Here is a 14,906-nt window from a genome sequence, read left to right on the forward strand (position 1 = left end):
ACTGAATTAAAGTAAAATCCAATCCTGCAAAATGTGCTAATCAAACAGAAATCAAACATATTCTACACCAGATAGACATTTAAATTAAGGGCTTGTCATTCCTCTTTTGTTGTCAGTACGTGTCATGTGTGACTTTATTTACAGAGGAGATTTGGAAAGATCACGTAGATACTGTTTCAGGGCAGACATGCAGATAGACACACACACACACACACACACACACACACACACACACACACACACACACACACACACACACACACACACACACACACACACACACACACACCTCACTAGACATGCGTGTCTCTACCCTGAATGGCTGACTGGGTAAATATCCACCACTGGGTGTATGTGGAGTGTCTATCTGCCAGTGTGGTGTGATCCGTACCTTGATGGGGCTATCCACTGGGTCCAGTCCCTGCTCAGACAGCTGTTTCAAGGCACTTAGAGCAGCCTGAGAAGAGAGAGAACAACAGATGGTTGAGTGAGTGAGAGAAGTGGGAGGGAGAGAGATTGGGTGGGAGGAGAGTGACTGTCACCCTTCAGCTGCTTTTCGAATAACACTTACTCTGGGAAATCTGATGCCAGCAGGACACTTTCCCTTCAATCTCTGTTGTCTTTGGCTCCTCTCCTCTGACTGTTTATTTAGTGTTATTGAGTTAACATTTCCACTTTATGTTTTCCCTGCTCTGTATTTTCCTAAGCCAGTCTGAGTGACATCTGTCTTCTCTGTGACCGCAGCTTAACAACTAGCAGCGGGTCTGAAATACTTATAAATCAAGCGCAACCCAAAACCCACACAAAACAGCTAATTTAAAACAAACAAATCTGTCAAACATTTTTACTCCTAAGTGTATAATTGCCTAATTAAGCTCAATTTACAGTTGAGAAGGGACACTGTGCAAAATTACCCTTCCTCACACTTCCAAGATGATATTTGGCTTTGAATTGTCGTTCTTTGCCACATTTATGCCATAATCACAACCATTCATGTTTAGCAACGTAAAGCCATGTTATTATTAATTAAAAACTATATCCTATGTCTGTATTTTCATTAATTCACACTATAAAGCTTAAAGCATTCCCAGTGCCAAACTTGGATCCAAAATGCTATGATGTAATTTCCCTCTCATTCATCTCCTGCCTGTCTGTGCCAGCTAGAGGGGCTGCTGGTGATCTGAGGGGTTTAGCCTGCTATCATAATATATGCAACATGTGTGGGAGTCAGGAGGTGTAGCATAGACGGACACACATGGTGGGCCTAAACAATAAATACAAAAAAAAATTCTTGACATTCATTCAAGTTAAATTCACTTCCAAATCAAAACCCTGTTTGTTTATTGTAGATATGATCCTGACAAGGATTCTCCCACCACCCTAAAGACTGGCTCCAGATGTATTTGCCATGTTTTTGTCTATTCCTCTCAATGTGCGCTGATTTGGAGCTGACGTAGCTGGAGATTATGTTTTCCAGCAAAGATGACACCACTGGGTCTGTGTAGACCTTTGCCTTCCAGGCCAACCATCATGAGTGACCACTATTCATATAATGCAAACACTAAAGGTTATTATATCAATATTAGTCCGAGGAAGCAATCTGTTCTCTTACAGTGCATTTCTCAGTTGGTATCTGAGCAACAAGAACTAAATCTGTTGAGCTATCATGCTGTCTAACAAAATGTAAATATCCATTAAAAGCACCACCAACTGTTTTAATTTCATGCTTACACTCGTTTCTGTCATTGTGTGTGCCACTGTTTTGAATTAGCATCCAATTAATAGTGGAAACATTCCCTATTTGTGAAAACTTTATGTCCTGAAGCACACCAGGTCCGACAATTTTAACTGCTGTTCCAGTTTCAATATTTTTTCAGTCTTGGAGTGGTAATTCAGGGTCCATTCAATAAGTGTAACACAGTTATAGGCAAGTGAGAAAATCAAGCGTGTTATATCAATGTCTCTGCAATATGCAGAAGAGAAGGTAACAAAATGATCTGTGTGCTTGCATCCAAAAATATGTGTTTGACATCAGATTATGACAAAAATAAACCCGGAATCATAACTTATGACCGATAGGAGCAAGGGTCAAGACCTGGTTTGTATCAATCCAAGTAAAAACTAAATCTGTGATGCTTATAGCTTAAAACAAAAATCACAAGAATAATAACTGGAGTGGCATGAAAAACAAATACTGCTATTACTCAATAAATACTGAATACTGTTGCCTGCATTGAAATCACAGGAGGTCAGATCCATGGTACAATTCATCAATCCGTAGTTTCTTTGGCACAAAGTGACCAATGACCTTTTCCTAGCTTCAGACAATGAACTCATCTCTGCAACAGCATTAGGTTGGTTTAAGTCTTATCTATCAAATAGACTTCGATGTGTCTCAAGTCTTTCATGTATACACGATAGTTATGGAATTCCACAAAGTTCTGTGCTCGTACAAATACTTCATTTATTTGTTTGCTTGTCTTCTTTTTCCTTGATTTGGCAACATATAAATAAACTAAATAAAATTTAAACATCATCACATCAAGTCTTTCTCCAGAATCAGATTTCATCGGAAGCCATCCCCCCCCCGGTTTTCACACTGTCACACTTAAACTGTTAATTACATCAGGGTGTTGATATAAGGTGCTATAAGACAGTAGATGTTTTTATACATTTGCTGTACAACCATGCCATCTTACAATGACCGCAACGAACATACCGAAATAGAAAAAGTAGTTAAGATAAGAGGGAAACCCGACGCAGTCAGATTAATTAGATTAGGACACATAATCAGCGTCACACCTAATATAAACGGAGAGATCAATCTCCCTTTTACTCAGGTGACCAATAAATTGTAATTGCAACAACTTCCCCATGATTACCTCTTGTTTGTAGTATTTATTCAATCAGTTTGGGACCTTCTTTTCCTGAGTAAATAACCAGAGCCCATCTGTTGGAGGAGGGAGGGGTAGCTGGAGATAAACAGCCATAAATCAGCGACTTGACAGTGGCAGCACTGCTGATATACGACAGGCAGGCATAAGGGCAGGGGTAGCCAATCTCTGGGCTCAACATTGGACACAGAGCCTAAGACAAATACTGGGCCTATCTGTGGGAATGGCAGTGAGTGAAATCATTATTTTTCTAATGAGATAAGTTGGCCATCGCTAGAGGCAGTTGCTACACTGCCGCATCAACACCAAGAGATTATGTTTAGTCTGAGGCTGTGACATGCAAGGTGGAGGTATTCCATCTCTTTCATGAAACAAGAAAGAGTAAGAGATTGGTTAGGAGACAATGCGCAGAGACAATACTATGCCAGGAACCAATAACAAATGAGAAAGGAAACAAATGGCAGAGGTTTTTTAAAATAAAACTGCACTGCATGTTATATCCCTTCTATTCTCCCATGTTTGCACTTTACCTCTTCAATAAGATACCAAAGAATAGCTAAAATGCCCTAAAACAAACTTACTTACTAAAAAAAAAAAAACAAAAAAACTTTGTTCACATGGTTGTCTGACCACATCAGAAGGCAAAAGTGTGAAGGCAGAGTGACAAACCTGCTATTATAATATGGGGCAAGATAAGGTGCATATCTTCAGACACCCTCTCCTGGAAGGCATTCATAGTGTTGCCCTCATTGTAAACATAAAAAGGAATAATTGAGAGTGTACTTTACATATTGCTTACTTTTTAACTTGCACACATGACGACGAATGAAGTGCATGTGCACTAGATGTACTTGTGGAGTACGCATACAAAGTAATAGGCAGTAGGTAGATCTAGAGAATTCATAGTTTTGAGCATGTGGTGTGTTGATCGCATAATTAGCATTTTCTGCACTAACTGGACATTTGTTTCCTGATCCATCTACACACAAATAATTTTTTAAGTTCTTTTTTTACCAGCTCTCTTAACTTACCAAAAGCAACATGCTAAACACATGTCATAAAGATAGTTTTGGAAATGAGAGATTTCAGTTTCTGATCTGTAAATCTTTCAAACATCTTCTCATTGACAGTGGTTTAAATGCAAACAAAACTGTAATGACAATCAAAATACAGACTATGGCTAAACTTTACACTTTAGTACAGTTCACTTTAATGGTCACCTTTCTTATAATGTTCTGTGTATTTATTATACATATATTTTGTTGACTGGTAATCATATAATGTGCAGTCTATAATGACAGAGACCACTGGTGTTTTAAAGAAGACTTTGTGTCAAAACCCATCAGCAGAAATGTCAGTTTGCTGAGGTGGCAGTCTGTAAATGACTGATCCATGAGGTGATTCTATTGAAGACAGACAGTTTGTTAAAGTCCTGTTTTTTCTTAATAAACTGATTCTAATGGATTTTCTAAAACTCTGGCATTATGGGTTATTGTATGTAAAAATAGGATAATTGTTCTTTTTGTCATTTTTTTTTATTGCTTCATGTTTAGCAATTCAAACTCATCTTTTAAATCTGTAATATAAAGTGCACCCAAAATTATCTTAGGTGTACTCCTCATTGTCTGTTCTCTCTCCACACTTTTCTGCTTCTGCCTTTTTTAAGATGTTTTGATATCCATGACATACTCGCTCAGCACAGTAACAAAACTTGAGGAAAAAAAACAAAACGATGATTACATTTGTTGCCAACAGTTGCCATGTAAAAACTTCCCAAAGCCTTCTGCAGTCTTTGGATAACGCATCAAACCCATGAATACATCTAAATGGACTGATTTCTTTAAAAAGATTTTTAAAATTGTATTTAATCGTCTTGCCCATACATACAGTCTGATGGGGCAAGTACTGAAGTCACCCTCCTCACTCCCTATTCACCTGTCCTCTTTCTACACCCCATATTTGGATAACAAGCCAGCATTTGCCATCAATCCAGCACCCCACAGGTACTTCACACATGGTCTCATTTATCTATCTATCTGTCCCTAGTTCAAAGACTTGAACAAACAAAGGTTGAATGTGACGGTGTCTGAGAAGGCTCTGTGACCGTGGCTGAGCTCCTGATGTAGAGTGACAAGGGCAGATCATTTTTCTGGGCCTGCTGCGCTCTTAATGGTTTTCCTGACAGAGTCTTCACTTCCATCAGCAGCTTAGCCAAACAAAGGCCAAGTCCCCCAGGAGTCTGCAACATCGGTCTGATGGACCTGATGGATCGTTGGATCACATTGACCCTGACAAATCAGACCCCTATGTCAGCTCATACTGCTTAACTACTGGCTACTGGGTAAGCAACAAAGACATTGTAGAAAATGCAAGACTGGGAAGAAATTGTGCAAAAAGAGATCAAAGGGATGATATAGCGGGTGCAAGAAACAGTGGCAAAATTGAGAAGAAACAATAGAAAAGTAAGTATTTTGGTGTGAAAAGAACCTGAGAGAAGGGAGAACAGAAGCCTTCAATCAGTGTCTCCATCACTTCACCCTCTGGCCCTTAACAGCCATCAAAGACACCAGGGAGGTCCTAATGAGGTGAAGACCACCACCAAGTCATTGACTCTCACATACTTGCACCTCGTTCTCTCCTCCCTCTCTGAATCTTCAGAGTACCAGAAGAAAAGGAAACCTCAGTCTAGTTTGCATGTCTTGGGTTGAACCGATCAGTTCCTGCGTCTACTCTGCTGGACGCCAGATAAAAGCACAGACATCAGCTTAAGGTTTAACCTAGTGACCCATTCTGAAGAGTACAGTGTGGTATTTCTTTCTTTGCCAAGCAGATTCAGATTCCTATGACTTTCTCTGGCTCTGTAAAAACCAGTGAGACCAATTGAACTTTCTTTATTCTTAAGACCAGTCCTTAAGAATCAGTGGCTATCAGTGGCTGCTCCCATCTTTGCTTTGATCTTGCTTCATTGTCTAATCCATGTGTTTGGATGCCCATATTATCTCAAGGAAAAGAAGGCAGGAGAACCATAATGGCTTGATATCTTCCTGAGACAAATTCTTCTTCTGGTCTTTGGCAGGCCTAGAAACTAACTTTTAACAGGTTTTCAATGAATGCATGTATGCATCTCAGATACACAAAAATTAAAGTTGAGATTTTATGTGGATCTACTTTTCCTGCAGAGTCAACGGGCACTGTTGTTGGCTGGAAATGAGAATCAGTAGTAGGCTATATAGCCTTAAATCTATTTCACTACACTTAATTTTTCCAGTAACAACATACATGGCAACATAAAAATTGTACTTTTTGCCAAATGAGAGCTGGGATTGGCTCCAGCCCCCCACCCTCAACTGTTAAGAGGAAAAGCAGTTACGATACTGATTGGATAGATGGAAAATTTGTACTTTTCAGGAATATCCTTTTTGCCACAAGTTACATTGGCATACTGCTGTGCACAACAGTGATAGTTGTGCACAGCTATAGCGATAGCAACTTACAAGTGATTTGTTCCTCACTTGTAAGTCGCTTTGGATAAAAGCTTCTGCCAAATGACTAAATGTAAATGTAAAGATAATCCTAACCACTATACAATACTAAACTAAACAAACTAATGATGTTTCTATGGTTAATTAAAAAAAAAATCTTTTAAAAATCTGAATTCCTCTCCATTAACAGTTTGAACTGTCATCGTGTCTTTGTCCACGCACCACTGAAATTCTTATCTTTGGTAGGAATTATAAGAAAATACTGTGGACGATACAGTATAGTACAATCCTAAGGAGAATGGCAATGCCTCCTTTCATAAGCTGCTTCTTATAGTTTCACAGTCTTTACTATGGCTGGAGAGTGGCACTTATTACAGGAAAAATATTTCAGATTAATTTCCCCACATCTACCAAGTACCACTTCACCATTTATTACTACCATTTTCTTCTTAGAACTCGAGACAATGCTGGGGTAGATAACCGTAACCCAAACTGCTTGCTTTTGTTTGCTTAATTGTAAAATCACCATTCATCTTACTTGCAATACCATGATTGCTGTCAGGTCTTAACAAGGCTAGACAGAGTCAGAGTCAGACAGTGTGAGGAAGGGGGACAGTAAAGTCAAAGGGAGCAGGATGGCTGCCGACGAGGATGATCTAAGGGACATCCTCTAGACTAAACAATAACCAAAGTGGACAGGGTGGTTTACAGGCAGGACCTGGGATGTTGGAAAGATGAGTGCCCTGTTGTCAGGAAAGTTCTGAGGCTGGATATATTATTCAGGAGAGGGCTTGTTCTGTTTTCAAAAGGCCTCATAAAACCTTGACAGTGCTCCCTCTTTTTACACTCACTCCCCAAAGAACAAAGAAATATGAGATACCAGGGAAAATAAAGTCCCAGTCATCTTTTTGTCCTGTGTTAACCCTACTGTTACTTCCATGCCATCACATCGCATCTTTCTCTAATGTTCCTTAAATTCTTCTAAATCTATTGGAAATTTCTTCCTCAGCTCTTTCCTTTCTATCATCTACTCTCTAACCTCTTTTCATCCCTTGGCATTCATTTCTTCTAAAATCATTTCTTTTCCTTCTACCCACATCAAAACCCTGGACATGGATCAATGAAACATTCCAGGATAGCTCAAACACCTGTGTGTACCTGACTGTTGGCACTGTATGTATCTATTTGTTAATGCGGTGTGACATGGATTTTTGAGTAACTACAGAGAAAATGCATTCAGATCCTCTCACCAAATTACTTTTTCACTCTCTCTCCACATTTCACATCCTCTTACACATAGAGGCATTGATAAAAGAGGCTGTGTGATACTGGCAATCGCCTAGCTGTAGCCTGACATGACGCTAATTCCTCTGAAGTAGCACTTCATATGTGCCGCGTGACTTCTTGTGCAACAGTGTGGCAACTCTGGATGTTGTACAGTTAAATACACTTTTTATTTTTGCATACTTGTCAGTCAGATATGCATGCTGCTACATTACACTAATCAGACCTCTTATAGTGGACAGTGTTTGTATTCTTCAGGATGTCCCAGGCCTACGATAAGCACTGAATGCTGGCTGAGCTAAGTTCGTGCTTAACTGCTCTGGGGCTCCCCATGGGGGTAAGTTTTCGCTGACATGGGAAGCCATAAATAAGGGCCCGGGGCGCAGCGCCATGTCATGCGTCATTTGGGCCAAAGAGGCCTGCTTTATTCCCTCCCAAGACTGAGCTGCTGAGCATGGCACCTCCTAGGGCGTAATACAAAACATATGGGCAGAGGCCGAGGGGCAGAAGCACCTCAACATACCACACTCCTGCCTTGTCAGCAAAGCATCTTGGAGAAAAAGCAGATGCAGTCTAAGACAGTCTCTACGATAACACTATGCTAGCATTACACAACAATAACATAATTACTGAGCTTCATTATTTTTGATGTAATAACATCACATCAGAATTATAAGAGAACACAAAAAAATGGAACAAATTTAACTAGTACATTAATTAGAAAAAACAACCAGTGTAAACAACAACCTGTCACAAATTCATAATTTTAAGTAGTTAATACATTAACATTAACTTCTCCTATGATAGATTCAAACTGCTGTCTAAACAGCTAATCAATGCAGAGTAATACAGTGTAACTGTGTTCTTACATACATAATGTTTTAAATAACTATAACCTAACACCATAAATAAACAAGAAGAGAAAGTTTGACACTTTCTCTTTTCATCAAGAACAGCGATGAGGACACATTTCCACTGAAAAACCAACCTTTCCCCACAGGAAGTTACAGTAGGGGAGCAGTCTTTCCTCAATATTTCTAACTTATTCCAATGTTGCACCAAGTGACCAAATAAAGCTTGAGATAAGATACAGGCCACGAAGAATGCAATATAAAGGAAACCAGGAACTGTGACGATACTGGATAACAAGAGAAAAACAGTTTAAAAAACAGTGACTCACCAACATGACCAATGATTAAACTGAAATGTTTCCCATGCTTCTCATTCCATGCAACCTGGTATTGAGACAGTCTGGGAAGCCTTGTCTTTGTGACTCATCCAACAAACTATTATTATTTCATTCACAATTTTTGCATTGCCCTTACTGGTAAGGGAAAATAATGTTGCTTTTACTACAACAGTTGTATGTCTGTAAGTCATATGAAGTACTAGAGAAGTTGTGGGGTAATATGGGGAAGTTCATCAAATGTCACAATGAAGATTTACTCTAAGGGCTAATAATAAAGTAATTGTGGTTGATTCAGGAAAGACCCTTTTTCCTGTGCAGTGTGGTTTGCTTCCATCAGATTTCCCTAGTGACACTATAGCAGTTTTACATCACCTCATCCTCACCTGCAGCAATGGACCTTTCCATGGAGTCAGAGGCTTCTATAATCCTCAACAACTGGACTCAAATTGCCCTGAGGGTTTTACACAAAACAGAAAAGCCAGCTTTCAGGCACTTGCCCACTTACCAGTAGAGATGGTGATCAGTCCCGTGGGGCAAACTACTTCTCCCTTTACTCTTCGTTCTCTGTGTTCCACTTTTCTCTTTGTGCCAAAGATTGGCCCCATGATTCCTTAAATGCTCTTTCATTGCCAAATTTCATTGTCCTGAATTCTACATGACAGACTTACTCCATTTACTTAGCGATGAAGTATGAACTGCTCGGCCTAGTAAAGCGGGCAGCAGTACAAGCAGTGGTTGGGTGAAGATGTAAATGTGATGGTTGTGGTTGCTGCCTGGCTGCTACACAACTTAAGGAAAAGACCTTTTCTACCCACAGCATGGAAGCATGGGTAGTCCACACCAGTAAAATCCAAGGTCTTAATCACTTCTTTTTTTTGCATGGATTATAAACTTGGTAAAGATACTGCAGCAGGCAGGCTGCCTGTGTGTCAAAGGTTATTGCTGGCTGTTATCAGCCCTTAGGTTAGAAGTGAAATACAATTATTTCTCCTATAATGGGCAAATGATACAAACTAAAATAGTGTTTGTATTAAAATGGCCAGGCCCAGTGAGCAATCACAACAGTATTTTCCCTTTACAGAGTAGTTATCAAAACCTCCTATTCCATCACAATGACGTCAGCTGCTGATTGTTTTTAAGGCCTGAAATATGCCTGAAAATAGTAATTTGTTTGTGTGTGCCTAACATGCCTCTGCTAATCATGTTTAAAGTCAAGGTGAAGGCAAAAGTGTTGGTCAATAAAAACAAACAAACAAAACTACAGAAAAGAAATGAGACAGACAGATGTGGAAAAGCAATAAAAGGAACTTGGAAATATAATACACAAAAGATATGTGAGGGGAGAGGAGCTAAGTGTCAAGTGTTACTGTGACAGGCTCCAGCTGTATGCAATAATTCTCTACTCTCCATCATGAGCCCTTTATATTTTCATGTTAGAAACAAAATTGTGTATGGCTGTCTAGTGGAAAAAGGACATATGGTAACAAGAGAGGACGCACAGTCAGACAGCATTTTTTGCATGTTCTTCCTCGTCTCTTCCTGCTTGTGTCTCCCTAAGGTCTTTTCTGTGTTTCCTAGTTTTTATCACTTCATAACCACATGGGACATGTCTGTAAAACTTATTGCAGTGTTTTATAATTTGGTATAGATCCCCACAATGCTTGTGACTGTTTCTTGTTACCCAGCATGCTCACTGTGCCTATAAGATGGATGTTTTGACAACTTAAATTCCAAGAAATAAAGAATGGTCTTGCACCTTACTGTGTGACAGTGGTTGATAGAGACCCATGTCAGGGAGCCCCTCAAGTGTTATGAAAACCCTACTATGTTCCCATGGCAACTGGCAATGTGTACTGCAGAGACACATTATGTTTCAGGTATGTTTGCTGGAAACAATAAATTCCACTATGCTTACATATCAAGAGGCAGGTCTTGCTGGGTAAGTCCCTTCAAACAAACTGGGCTTCTAATGAATAGGTCCAGGGGCCACACTAACTAGCCAAATATGGTATACCATGGATAAAAAAGTATTGTAATGTGCACTAAAATACGTCTTTTCAAAATGTTAATATAATGATATTATAAAGTTGGTTTAAAGTCAGCAGGCCTTATGTAAACTGTTCATAAACAAAAGAAAACCATCTAAACAGGAACAAAGCAATCTTTTAAATTGAGCCTTTCAAACACATGTGAGCCAAGCATAGACACAGAAGAGCTGAAGTGATGAGCAAACACACAATGGCATAGACATGGTGAGCCTCATATGTATAGGCAGTATGACATGATCCTTCTTAGCCAGATAACAAAAACAGTAAATAAGTTATAAGTAGAGTTTTCCCTGTTATATAATGGCTCAGTCACAATGCCTAAAGGTGAGCACATATTTAGTGACCTCAGAGCAAGTCATGAATGTGATCTGGTCATGGTGACATGTCAGACAGGTCAGTGTGAGTCAGACATTGCTGACAGCACATACTCAAAATCATTATGTGTTGTGTAAAGTTTCTAGTGTTCAGTCAGTGTTCACAGCACAGAGTCGCTGCCAGTTGCTCTGACAAAGAGTTGGTAAAGGTGGAGCAGAGTTTTACCACTTTATGTACTGTCAAATTGGCAGTCCATTATAGTACATAATAATGTATTGGCCAATTGTTATTTTGTATCTGCATCTGCAAAGTAACTAAAGCTGTCAGAAAAATGTAGCGGGGTAAAAAGTACATTATTTCCTTCTGAATTGTAGCTAAGTGAATTGAAAATACTCCAAGTCCTTTAAAACTGTATTGTTCTAAATGTATCTACAGTAGTTTGTCAACTTAAAAATATAAGCATTTTAAATTGTGTGGCTGTCAAATAGAAGCCAAATTAAAAATAAATAGCAGCTGAATTGCATCAAATTAAATTGTCTCCAAATTGCCCTGAATTGTATTGCTAGAAATGTGTCTTTGTAGTTTTTTATGTATAAAGATGCATACCAAAATGTTTTAGAGGAAGAGATACACACCTCTACATCCACTCTCAAACATGCTATGCCGGCTTACCTTCACAAATATGGTAAGGATAACAATGGAAAAAAAAAACCTGAAGTAGCTTTTTACATAGTTTCTACAGAATTTAAACAATGCAGTGCATGCCAACTATGCGTCAGTTTTCCTGCAGTAGCAAACTGCAGAGGCTTTAACACATAACACAAGATTCTACAAGTTATCTAACATTTTACAGCACGGCAAATAGACAGTAAACACCAAGAAGGAACTCAAACATGTGATTAAGACACAGATAATAGGATTGGAGAGAGAAGGGGCAGGACTCAATGAGGGATCAGGTACAACCAGCAGATGTTTAAGTCAGGACACCACAGGCCACTGACAAATGATCGAGGTAGGGTTTCTCATTTCTACTGCTTCCAGTGTTGTGAAAATGTAAATAGCAGACTTTCTAGAGTTAATAAAGCTTACACACAAGTCTCGCATGTACATAATCCATCCATGGCTCTACTCCTGTGCAGTGGTTGGTCCCATGAAATAGGAGTCAGGGTAATAATGGAGGTCCTCACGGCCTTGTGTGTGACTGGAAACAACCCCCCAAACCCCTGTTCTCTTATAAATCAAGCAGGTTTCATTTTGAGTGGCAGAGTCCTCTGATGTCCCAGCCATGTCTCATTTCAAAGTCCTGACGGACTGAAGGCTCACACGGTTCCACATTTACTCACTGGGCACAAGGGAGATGTGTGTGCAGGGGTGATTATGAGACTAACAGAGATAAAGAAGGAAAGTAAAAGAGTTTGGGATGAGAGAGAATAAGAGGGAAACTAGGAATAGAGAAGATGTCCCAGCGGAAAAAGGGGCCTCTAAAACAACTGTTTTAGTAACTATGCTGTATTAGACCTCTCACTTAAAGGAACGCACAATAAATCACACCATTTTGCCAAAGTCATTACAGTGTAACTAACACAATATGTACAAACAATGAAATACCTTCTTTTATTTCACAAGTAGAGTTTACAAGGTATCTATCGGACACAGACACAAATATGTGCTCAAACGATTTTTGAGTAATTCCGAAAAGACCTATTAATAATAATTTATGGTGAATTTTTTGATGAAAAAAATCCAAAGGCAAAACATACTGAGAAAGACAAGGGAACAATGAGATAAAGCATTATGTGGTCTATACATTCATAACAAGGTCAAATGTGATACATATCAATTTCAAACAAACATATTTATGACTACAGAACTACAGGTTATTGCTACATATACAGTCTACCATAAATCATCTGAACAACACTAAGAGAATCATGGCAAAATCTGTAATACTTGTAGGCACACACAATGCAGACCATCTGAGGGTGCATTTTGGCACAATTTGCAACATCATTGCTCAGATTAGAAGAAATATAATAAATGCTTGCTCAATCATTGGCTTGCCATATTTAACTGAAAAACTGTTGCTAAGCTAACTAGGACATGCAAATTGACAGGAAAATAAAATGAATTCCTTAAAAACCATTTTGTTTGCAATTTCTTCATCTAAGATTTAGACAGTGATAGTTTGGTTTGTATAATCTTTCCCAATCTCCTTTGGGCTGACATGAATTTACATGTAAAGATTTGGAAGATCATGTAGACACTGTTTTAGGGCAGACAGGCAGGCACGCACACACACGCACACACGCACACACACACAGAGCGTTTACTTAAACCACAGGAGTGTGTGACACCTTAGTCGTAACTGGTGTCAACCCCCGATGTGACTGTTGTTTTGAGTGTTTCAAAATGTCTGCTGTTTGAGGCTTGAGAATGCGTAAACATCCAGATGAGAGGAAGGTGGTTGTGATGAGGAGAAAAAGGGAGGAGGACAAGAAGGGCTGCTTAGACAGACAGAAAAACATTCCCCTGTTGTTACGCTCATCTCCATAAGTCAGTAAACAGTCACAGAGCACCAATCCTAACGGTGAATTCACACATCAAATACAAAGTAGTTTGCAGCAGCCAGACTCTGTTCCGTGGGAGTATTGTGTGTTTAGAGTGTAATTTACACGTTCTGCACAGACTGCCACCTCGAGGCACACAACAATGTCGGCGATTTATTTTTAGAACAGTTTTTTCTGTCTCAGTAATATTATGTTAAGCATTAAAGATATGTGTTTGTAGGTTATAAAACCTCCATGTTGGCTAGTACACTCAGTGTGTTTACATGCACTCAAGTAGCCAGGTTACAGTCAGCTTCCTCGAGAAAGTGGTTGTCTTAAGTGTCATGTAAATGAGAAACTTGGTTACTGTAATTGGGGTAGGGGATCAAAGAAACCCGATTTCCCAAGGTATCTTTCTTTTTTTCTGCATGCATGTGCATAACACTCACCACTACTATCAGCTGAGATGTGCAGCTGGATGTAAGAAGAGATCATCACACGGAGTAACTCTATGGCGCTTTTATAATTCAAGTCCACGCAAAATTAAAATCAAACTGAAACCAACACGTAAACGTCTAAATAAGTCACTTTTCAGCATTTCTTGAATTCAGTTTTAGCTGTGGCTGTCTGTTGCTGTGTCTCTCTCACGGAGCTATCAGTCACCTCCCCAACATGTGTAAAAAAAAACAAATCAGATTACTCTTTCACTGCATGTATACTGGGGTTTCCAGTAACCAGCTTTCTTGAGTGTATGTAAACGTGTTCCCTGATTGCCATTTGCAAAAAATAGAGCCTTTCTCAACTTTCTCCTGCAGTTTCGTGGGACTTCACCAATAATAATAATAAGAACAACAATAATCATATTAATAATAATTGAGACATTAGTTTCCCTGAAGAAATTCGTGTGGACAGGCCTTTAACGCTCCAAGGTTTTAGGGTTCAGTATCTTGTCCAGGGTCACTTCGACATGTGGCCTGTTATGGAACGTTTGTTTTTCGTATACAATTGTTCTACCTACTGAGATGAGGTTGCTTCTATTGAATATATTTCCATCAGCAGGCGATACATGGTGCGGTGCTGGCTTTTGATTGACAATGAATAGGTGTTGTACCTGCATGTATCTACAGGAAAATAAATACCCAACCCCC

At 39.3% G+C, this 14,906-nt stretch overlaps 1 protein-coding gene across 1 annotated transcript in view; it reads right to left on the bottom strand.

Annotated features, from left to right (window-relative positions):
* Positions 1–14,906, bottom strand: part of stau2 (staufen double-stranded RNA binding protein 2) — a 78,895-nt gene that overhangs the window by 1,972 nt on the left and 62,017 nt on the right. The window contains exon 14 of the mRNA XM_026363393.1: positions 392–457. Within this exon, the coding sequence (XP_026219178.1) occupies positions 392–457 (66 nt within the window). The remainder of the gene's footprint in view (positions 1–391; positions 458–14,906) is intronic.

The sequence above is a fragment of the Anabas testudineus genome, chromosome 2 (genome assembly GCF_900324465.2).
Source record: "Anabas testudineus chromosome 2, fAnaTes1.2, whole genome shotgun sequence".
Classification (NCBI taxonomy): domain Eukaryota; kingdom Metazoa; phylum Chordata; class Actinopteri; order Anabantiformes; family Anabantidae; genus Anabas; species Anabas testudineus.